This window comes from Trichechus manatus, unplaced genomic scaffold (assembly GCF_000243295.1).
Source record: "Trichechus manatus latirostris isolate Lorelei unplaced genomic scaffold, TriManLat1.0 scaffold00057, whole genome shotgun sequence".
Lineage (NCBI taxonomy): Eukaryota > Metazoa > Chordata > Mammalia > Sirenia > Trichechidae > Trichechus > Trichechus manatus.
This window is the reverse complement of record NW_004443993.1, coordinates 12,689,044-12,697,604: the sequence shown is the minus strand read 5'-3', so window position 1 is coordinate 12,697,604 and position 8,561 is coordinate 12,689,044. Positions and strand designations below refer to the sequence as shown.

The 8,561-nt window shown below is 62.4% G+C and overlaps 1 protein-coding gene across 1 annotated transcript in view; it reads left to right on the top strand.

Moving 5' to 3' along the window:
• THOP1 (thimet oligopeptidase 1) overlaps positions 1 to 7,912 on the top strand; it is a 21,433-nt gene extending 13,521 nt beyond the window's left edge. Inside the window, 9 exon segments of the mRNA XM_004378486.2 lie at positions 774 to 819; positions 1,378 to 1,582; positions 2,650 to 2,785; positions 3,744 to 4,110; positions 4,631 to 4,832; positions 4,978 to 5,164; positions 5,456 to 5,584; positions 6,915 to 7,051; positions 7,712 to 7,912. Of these exon segments, the coding sequence (XP_004378543.1) occupies positions 774 to 819; positions 1,378 to 1,582; positions 2,650 to 2,785; positions 3,744 to 4,110; positions 4,631 to 4,832; positions 4,978 to 5,164; positions 5,456 to 5,584; positions 6,915 to 7,051; positions 7,712 to 7,867 (1,565 nt within the window). The 3' untranslated portion in view covers positions 7,868 to 7,912.
• Positions 7,913 to 8,561: the final 649 nt, after the last annotated feature.

Here is an 8,561-nt window from a genome sequence, read left to right as displayed (position 1 = left end):
GTGGGATGGTGGGGGGTGTGAGAGGGGTGCAGCAGGGAATCCTGAAGTCAGGGATGGGGGTTGTTTCTGTCCACACCCTGGGGTGTAGCGGGGGCTCCTGAAGTTAGGGATGGGGGTTGTCTCTGTCTGCACACTGGGGCACAGTGGGAGCTCCTGAAGTCAGGGATGGGGGTTGTCTCTGTCGGAGCACCTGGGGTGTGGCATTTCCTCACTTGGAGCCCTCACGACACTCCAGAGCCTAAGGTTTTAGAGCCTTCCTTGGGGAGGGCCTGGGTCTGTCTGACCAAGATTCTGCCTCCGACTGAGGACAGCCCGGGGCTGGGAGTGGGGCTGTGGGGCCTGTCTCAGCCTGGCCGCCAAAGTAGCCGGAATTTTCCCTCGAGGTCCAGCCCCTCTGCTCTGCCTTTTTTTTTTTAATGTCAGAAAATGAAGGAGATAGAATGAATCAATAGGTTTCAAATCTGCACAGTGGAATTTTGAAGGGTTGACGTCACCCGGAGTTGGGGGCCGACTTATGGCACTCAGCAGTAACAACAGCCTGTGGTGTGATATTGAGGTGACTTCCAGATTCTAACATTCTGAAGTAGCTACAGGGAGCCAGACATCTGAACTAGCCTCTTGTTTCCATTTTCATTGACAAAAATGTTTCTGCACCAATCAAGTCCTCTTTAAGGATTACTTATTAATGTAATGGAACTGCAGTCTTACCCAGCAGGACAGATAGGACTTTTTTTTAAAACTTCTTATTTTAATGTAATTTCAAACCTGGAGAGAAAGCTTGCAAAAATAGCGCAAAGAACTCACGTACCCTTGGTCCAGGTGCACCCACTGTTGACGTTTGGCTCTGCTTGGTTTATTCTTTTCTCTCCCTGCACACGTGTGTGTACATGTCGTTGCCGTGTGCCGTGGGTTCTGACTCATGGCGACCCTATAGCACAGAGCGGAACTGCCTCATGGGGTTTCCCAGGCTGTCATCTTTACGGGCGCAGGTCACCAGGCCTTTCTCCCAAGGAGCTACTGGGTGGGTTCCAACCGTTGTGCCCCCAGGGCTCCTTTGTGTGTGTGTGTATGTGAGTGTGTGTGTATATACGTACATACGTGCATGTTGTGTGTGTCTGTATATGTAGTGTGTATGTCATGTATGTGTGTCTGTGTACGGGTGTGTGTGTATATGTGTATGGGTGTGTATGTATGTGTGCGTGTGTCTTCTCTCTCTATTGGAGTGCCTCTGTGGTGCAAATGGTTAAGAGCTCAGCTACTAGCTGAAAGGTTGGTGGTTCGAATCCTCCCGGAGGTGTCTTGGAAGAAAGGCCTGGCCACCCGCTTCTGCAAACCCTGTGTAGCAGTTCTGCTCTGCACACGTGGGGCCGCCATGAGTTGGGGTCGACCCGACAGCAGGTGGCGTTGATGTTTTTCCCTAGGAGGGCTCCCCGAGGACTTTCTCAACTCCCTGGAGAAGACCGAGGACGACAAGTTGAAGGTCACCCTCAAGTACCCACACTACTTCCCCCTCCTGAAGAAGTGCTACGTGCCGGAGACCCGGAGGAAGGTGGAGGAGGCCTTCAACTGCCGCTGCAAGGCGGTGAGAGGGCCCCGCCCGTCCCTCGAGGGTCCTCGCCCTGGCTTTCCCCCTGCTGCCTGGGCGCCTTCAGTGAGCGGCTGGCCCCCTTCCCGCAGCACGCCCAGGCCGGCCCCTCAGACTGTCCCTGCCGTGCCTGGCTCTGCCCTCGTGGTCCACAGAGTGAGGTGTGACCCCCTGCCCAGCCCTATTCTGCAGCTCCCTAGTTGCTGCTGGGTGCCACTGAGACGAATCTGACTCATAGCAGCTCCGTGTGACAGAGCAGAGCTGCCCCGTGGGGTTTCCTAGGCTGCCATCTTTGTGGGAGCAGATCGCCAGGTCTTTGTCCCGCAGAGCTGCTAGTGGCTTTGAACCACTGGCCTTCGGTGAGCAGCCGAGTGCTTAACTGTTTGCACGTGAGGGGTCAGAGCCCCTCACTGCCCACTTCAGAAGATCACTGCTATCTGCTTTGTCATTGTTTGGGAAAATTTTCTTCTTCCCAAGATATTTATTTTTAGGGCACTTTTTATTTTGAGATCTTTATAGATTCATTTGCAGTTGTGAGAAAAAAACAGAGAGAGAGAGACCCCAGGAACACTCGATCCAGTTTCCGTCGGTGGTGGTGGTTGTTGGGTGCCATCAAGTCCATCCCGACTCGTGGTGACCCCACGTGAGAGTAGAGCTGCCCCGTAGGGTTTTCTAGACTGTATGTTTCTGGGAGCAGATCACCAGGCCATTGTCCTGTGGAGTTGCTGGCTGGGTTTCAACTGCCCATCTTTCAGTTAGCAGCCCAGTGCTTAGCCACTGTGCCACCAGGGCTTCTTCATCCACTTAGACACGAGCGCTGTTTCCGTGTCTGTCCAGGTCCTCTGCTTTCTCAGCAGCCCCCCGAGCCTTGAATCACTCTCACTTTGGGCTATGGGAGCAGAGCTTGGCTGTGCCCCCACTCCTGGCCCCTTCCTTGCGGGCTCCAGCAGGCCCCGGGCTCCTCCCGGGCCAGGACAGGGAGCCCCCGCGGTCCTGGCCACGGAGACCCAGGGGTGGGCAGAGTGGGGACCCCTTGGCCAACAGGGAGCTCTTTTGTCATCCAGGAGAACTGTGCCATCCTCAAGGAGCTGGTGGCCCTGCGGGCTCAGAAGTCCAGCCTGCTGGGGTTCAGCACGCACGCTGACTATGTCCTGGAGATGAACATGGCCAAGACCAGCCAGGTGGTGGCCACCTTCCTAGGTAAGCTCCCCTCACCTCCCCCACTGTGCGCCGTGGGGCCGGGGTGAGGCCCCACCCCAGAGTGCTCCTTGGCCGTGCCGCGGCCTTGCCCCACAGAGTCTCGCTGTGTTTGGGTTCCGTGGTGAAGTACATGCTGTGTGAGAGCGTCTGGCCCAGGGGAGAGCCTCCTCTTGTTCCCCTGTGAAGCGGAAGGTGTCCTTCCCGACCGCCCTGCTCGCTCTCGGGGGGCCTCAGTGCTGCGCTTGAGTACCGGGGCTGTGGCGTCAGGCCTGGAGAACCACCTCGCCTTCCTGAGGGCGCTGTGAGGCTTGAGCGCAGACAGGGAAGTGCTTCGCTCAGGTCCGGCCTAGTGCCAGTTCTCCGGTTACAGGCCAGCGCCCCGAGGCCCAGACACACGTAGCCTGGTGAGCCCATGATGTCGCAGCCCACTGGGGCAATGGTGGTGGTGTTGGGTGCCGTCAAGTCGATTCCGACTCACGGCAACCGCACGTGACGGACTAGAGCTGCTATGTAGGGTTTTCTAGACTGTATTTTCATGGCGGCGGATCGCCAGGCCACTGTCCCGTGGAGTCGCTGGGTGGGTTCCCACTGCCCACTTGTCAGTTAGCAGCCCAGCACTTAGCCACTGCGCCACCAGGGCTCCTTCAGCCAGTTAGACAGGAGCGCTGTTTCCGTGTCTGTCTGGGTCCTCTGTTTTCTCAGCGGCCCCCCGAGCCTTGAATCACTCTCTCTCATGCTGTGTCCACGGTGTCCCAGCCCAATGGGGCAGAGCCCACGGCCCCCTCAGTGAGCCCACGGTGTCGCAGCCCACTGGGGAAGAGCCCACGGCCCCACAGGTGCCCGGGGCAGAGCCCCCGCTGACGGTGAGCCCAGGGCTTGTCCTGAGGCTTGGCCGAGGGTGAGCCTGAGCCCCGTGGCCCGCGCAGGTGGTAGCGTCTCCTCTCCTGCCCCTTCGCAGACGAGCTGGCCCAGAAGCTGAAGCCCCTCGGGGAGCAGGAGCGTGCTGCGATCCTGGAGCTGAAGAAGGCCGAGTGTGAGCGGCGAGGCCTGCCGTACGATGCACGGATCAACGCCTGGGACATGCGCTACTACATGAACCAGGTGGAGGAGATGCGCTACAGCGTGGACCAGAACCTGCTGAAGGAGTACTTCCCCATGCAAGTGGTCACCCAGGGGCTGCTGGCCATCTACCAGGAGCTGCTGGGGCTCACCTTCGACCGCGAGGAGGGCGCCACCGTGTGGCACAAGGACGTGACGCTGTACACCGTGCGCGACTCGGCCTCCGGGCAGGTGATCGGCAAGTTCTACCTGGACCTGTACCCTCGGTGCGTGTGACGGGGCGGTGAGGGTCGGGGGCACAGCCCAGACTGGCCGCCTTCTCCCTCTCCAGCCTCAGCTTCCCGTCTGGAACGGGAAGGGTGTCGCCTGCTCCGTGGGGTGGAGGCGAGGGGCCCGTACATGCGGGTGCTCTGTAGACAGTGCTTGTCATGGGCCCACTGTGCTGCCTGGCCACCAAGCGCCTGTCAAGGCTGGGCCAGAGCCTCCTCATGGGGTGCCTGGCCCACGATGTTGAAGCTGTTTTCTGGGGAGGAGCGGGCAGGACCACAGCCGCACTCACTCACCTTCCCGAGCACCAGGCCTCCTCTTCTAGAATCAGGCTTAGAGCCGCTCAGCCTGTCCGTCTCGGCAGATGAGGACGCGGCGCCCGGAGGGGGTGGTGCACCCATGATGCGCAGGACACCCCCGACGTGGCAGGATTGGGGCAGTCCTTCCTCCTCCCACGTCCTGGTGTTCCCTGGGCCAACCAGGCCGTGGAGAAGCCTCACTGACTCAGTCTCCCCGCAGGGAAGGGAAGTACGGGCACGCGGCCTGCTTCGGCCTGCAGCCAGGCTGCCTGCGGCCGGATGGGAGCCGCCAGATCTCCATTGCCGCCATGGTGGCCAACTTCACCAAGCCCACGCCGGATGCCCCGGCTCTGCTGCAGCACGACGAGGTGGAGACCTACTTTCACGAGTTTGGCCACGTCATGCACCAGCTCTGCTCCCAGGTGGGCGCCCCTCCCCTCGGGTCCCGCGCTGCTCGGCCGCCGCCGGGGAGCCTCCTGTCCTCGTTGCTTGGCCTTGGCCTGTGGCTTGGGGGCCGCCTGAGGCCGTGGGCCGGCTGTGAGGACCCGTGGGCGCCCCCTCCCGCAGGCGGAGTTCGCCATGTTCAGCGGCACGCACGTGGAGCGGGACTTCGTGGAGGCGCCCTCGCAGATGCTGGAGAACTGGGTGTGGGAGCGCGAGCCGCTGCTGCGCATGTCCCGCCACTACCGCACAGGCGACGCCGTGCCCCCAGGGCTGCTCGACAAGCTCATCCAGTCCCGGCAGGCCAACACGGGTGCGCCCTGGAGCCCCGAGGCGGGGTGGGGGTGTCAGCCGTCCACGGGGCCTGCCCGGGCCCCCAGGAGGGAGGGTGCCGGGGTCAGCCGTCCGTGAGGCGGCCAGCCCAGGGACCCCTGCTCAGCTCTTGCGCAGCGATGAGGACATGAGGCTGGGACGGGCCATCACCGAGGCCCCGTGCTCCAGCCCGGCCTCCCACCACAAGGCACGGGGTGCAGGGGCGCGCAGGCAGGAGGAGGGCCGCCGGGCCGCGCGGGGTGTGGGGCAGCCTTTCGCTTTTCCCACGCAGGTCTCTTCAACCTGCGTCAGATCGTCCTGGCTAAGGTGGACCAGGCCCTGCACACGCAGACGGGCGCCGACCCAGCTGAGGAGTATGCCCGGCTGTGCCAGGAGATCCTCGGGGTCCCAGCCACGCCAGGTAGCCCTTTCGGGCCGGGCCCACCTTTGAATGTGGGGCCCGAAGGACAGCGGTACCCGTGGAGAGGGTCAGGGCGCCGTTTAGAGTTCCCAGAGCTGAGAGCTCGAGAGGAGGGCTGGTCTGCTCAGCCGCTGCCTCCCCGGCTGACCCCTGTGGCTGGGGCTGTGCCCCCAAGCCTGTGGCCTCATTCTTAGGTGTTCCTGTCAGCTCCCACTGGGAAGCGACGTGCTAGTCCTAGCTGGCCGCCATGTGAGTCCTCCGTGATGGACAGGCTTTGCGCTCGCCTCCGTACCCTGCCCCCACCCCATGGCTCAGCCCTGGGCGCTCATGGCAGAGTTCAGGCAGCACCTGCCATAGGAAGCCCTCCTCCAGTTCAGGGACTCTCACCTGGGGACGCTTCTGCCCCCAGGGGACACTGGGTGACGTCTGGGGACATTTGTGGGTGTCGCGACTGGGAGGTACTGCTGGCACGGAGAGGGTGGAGCCGTGCTGGACAAGGACCCAGAGCAGGGACTCTGGCCAGTCTGCCCTCACAGCCTCGTTCCCCCCACGGGGTCCGGCACACGTCTACCTTGCACGGTCTGCCTTCCAGCACAGGAGTCCCAGCTAGTGGGGCCAGGGGCCATGCGGGGGCTGCTCAGCAGGGGCCCATCTGCTGACAAGCTCTGCCTGTGCCCTGCTGGGGTCACAAGGCCCCCCGACCCTTTGCTTTCAATCAACAAGTGGATTTAGTGTCTCCCCCGACGCCAAAAGTAATGCGTGCTTTTTGAGAACCCTGGAAAATATTGAAAAGACGAGTTGTTCCGTAGCCTGGGGATGAGGGGTCAGCATCTTGGCGCATGTCCCGTGAGTATGTGTGTGTGCGTACAGACCCACGTTTGTGCAAATGCTCGGACTGATGGGTACATAACGTGACGATAGCTGGGAATATTGCACACGTGATGCTGTTCCGGTTTAATATTCCGCAAGCATTTAGGAGGATGCTTCGGAACCCGTTTTAAACGGTACCTGCCGCTGCGTGGGCATGCCCCGACTCGCAGAAGTGGCATCCAGGTGTTGTGGCAGCTGAGACGATTGCTTCAGCTGCTCTGGGGTAAACGCTGCTGGTACCCAGGTACTGGGCAAAGGCCCGTCTCCTTCGGTGAGCTGGCCGCCTGCTTCTAGACGTGTTCTTGTACCCGACCCTGCTCTCACGGGGCTGAGCCAGCGTCCCCTCACCTTCAGCCTAGAACTTTCTTCCCTCTCCCGGGTTGGGGGTCTCTCCCAGGCAAGGAGCGTGAGGGAGGGGCGGAGCTGGCGGCAGTGTGGGCCTCTCCGTGTGTCCCCCCAGGCACCAACATGCCGGCGACCTTCGGCCACCTGGCGGGAGGCTACGACGCCCAGTACTACGGCTACCTGTGGAGCGAGGTCTACTCCACGGACATGTTCCACACGCGCTTCAAGCAGGAGGGCGTCCTCAACAGCAAGGTCAGGCGCCGCGCCCCGTCCCCCTCCTCACCCCGCTGCAGGACGGGCCCCGTCCCCCTCCTCACCCCACTGCAGGATGGGCCGCACCGGGGCCAAGGGCTCACCGGGAAGGGGTCAGGGCTCCTTGGGATGGTCCTCCCTGCTGTCCGTGACGGAGAGCAGCCCGTCCATAGCCTCTGGCCTGAGTGCAGCCAGTGCGTGGGGGGGCGGGGGATGGGGCACTGGTCCCTACCACGTGCAGGGCTCCGTGAGGTCCCTTGTCCAGACTCACTGACCACTTAGCAGAGGGGCGGGGTCTGTTTCAGGCAGAACTGGGCTGGCCCCTTTCTTGCCCTCCTTCCCTGTCTGGGTCTGGGGTTGGCCTGGGGGCTCAGGCTTCCGTGCAGGCTGAGAGCCACCGAGGAGCTTCTGATGGGTGTTGGTCTGTACACACACACTGCACATATGTACATGCACATGTTCAGCACACACGTGCACATACATGCACTCTGTTCCTCTTCCCCGCCCCCTTTCTCTGGGACCTGACCCGGGATCCCCTGCCCCCACGAAGCTGACCTGGGTTGCTCTCCGGCAGGGGAGGGGTGTGGCTGCAGCAGCCCTCGGGGTGGGGTGTTGGCGTCCCGGGGGTCGTCTGCCAGCCCCACCTCCCCTTCTCCACAGGTGGGCATGGACTACCGGAGCTGTATCCTGAGACCTGGGGGCTCCCAGGACGCCAGTGCCATGTTGAAGTGCTTCCTGGGTCGTGAGCCCAGGCAGGACGCCTTCCTTCTGAGCAAAGGGCTGCTGGTGGAGGGCAGCGAGCCGCCGGCCTGCTGACGGTGCCTGCTCTCTGTGCTCTGAGCTCAGCGCCGCCGCCACCCCGGGCCCTGTTCTGAGCTCCCAGACTGGCCTCGGGCGCTCGGCGCCTGGCGGGGTCGGAGGAGGGGCTCTTCTCTGCAGCTGTCCTACCTGGGCTCCACCGTCCCCTACCCTGCAGCCAGCCTGGCTCAGAAGGACTTTGCCCTGCAGACGTCCGGAGAGCCCGTGGCCTCCTCTCTCGCACTGACCTTCCGCTCCCCAGAGCTCTCATTAAATGGGGGTGACGGGGAGGTCCCCGCGCCCGTGCCCCTGCCTTTTCTATCACAGACCGATTCCCGTGGGCTGTTACAGCAGAACCACGCCCTGGTGTTTCTATTAAACCCGTAATTTTGTTGGAGATCACACCTGAGTTTCCACCTGCCTGCAGCGCCAGGTACCTGGCTGCCACGTGCTCCCAGTTCTGGCGCCTCGGCTCTTGAGGAGGAGCCCGGGACCTGGCTTTTCTGTGTGTCTCACCTGCGTGGTTTCGGGAAAGTCCCCTCCGGCCCTGTTCGGCTCTGGCCAGCCAGGGGCCAGGCTGGGCCCCTCAGAGGCTCCAGAAATCCAGGGTGCCCATTGGAGACCCCAGTGGCTGAGCAGGCGGGTGCAGCCGCCCTGTCGCCTTCCCAGGCGTGAGTGTCTTTCCTCTGCCCGGGCGCCAGGAAGGAAGCCC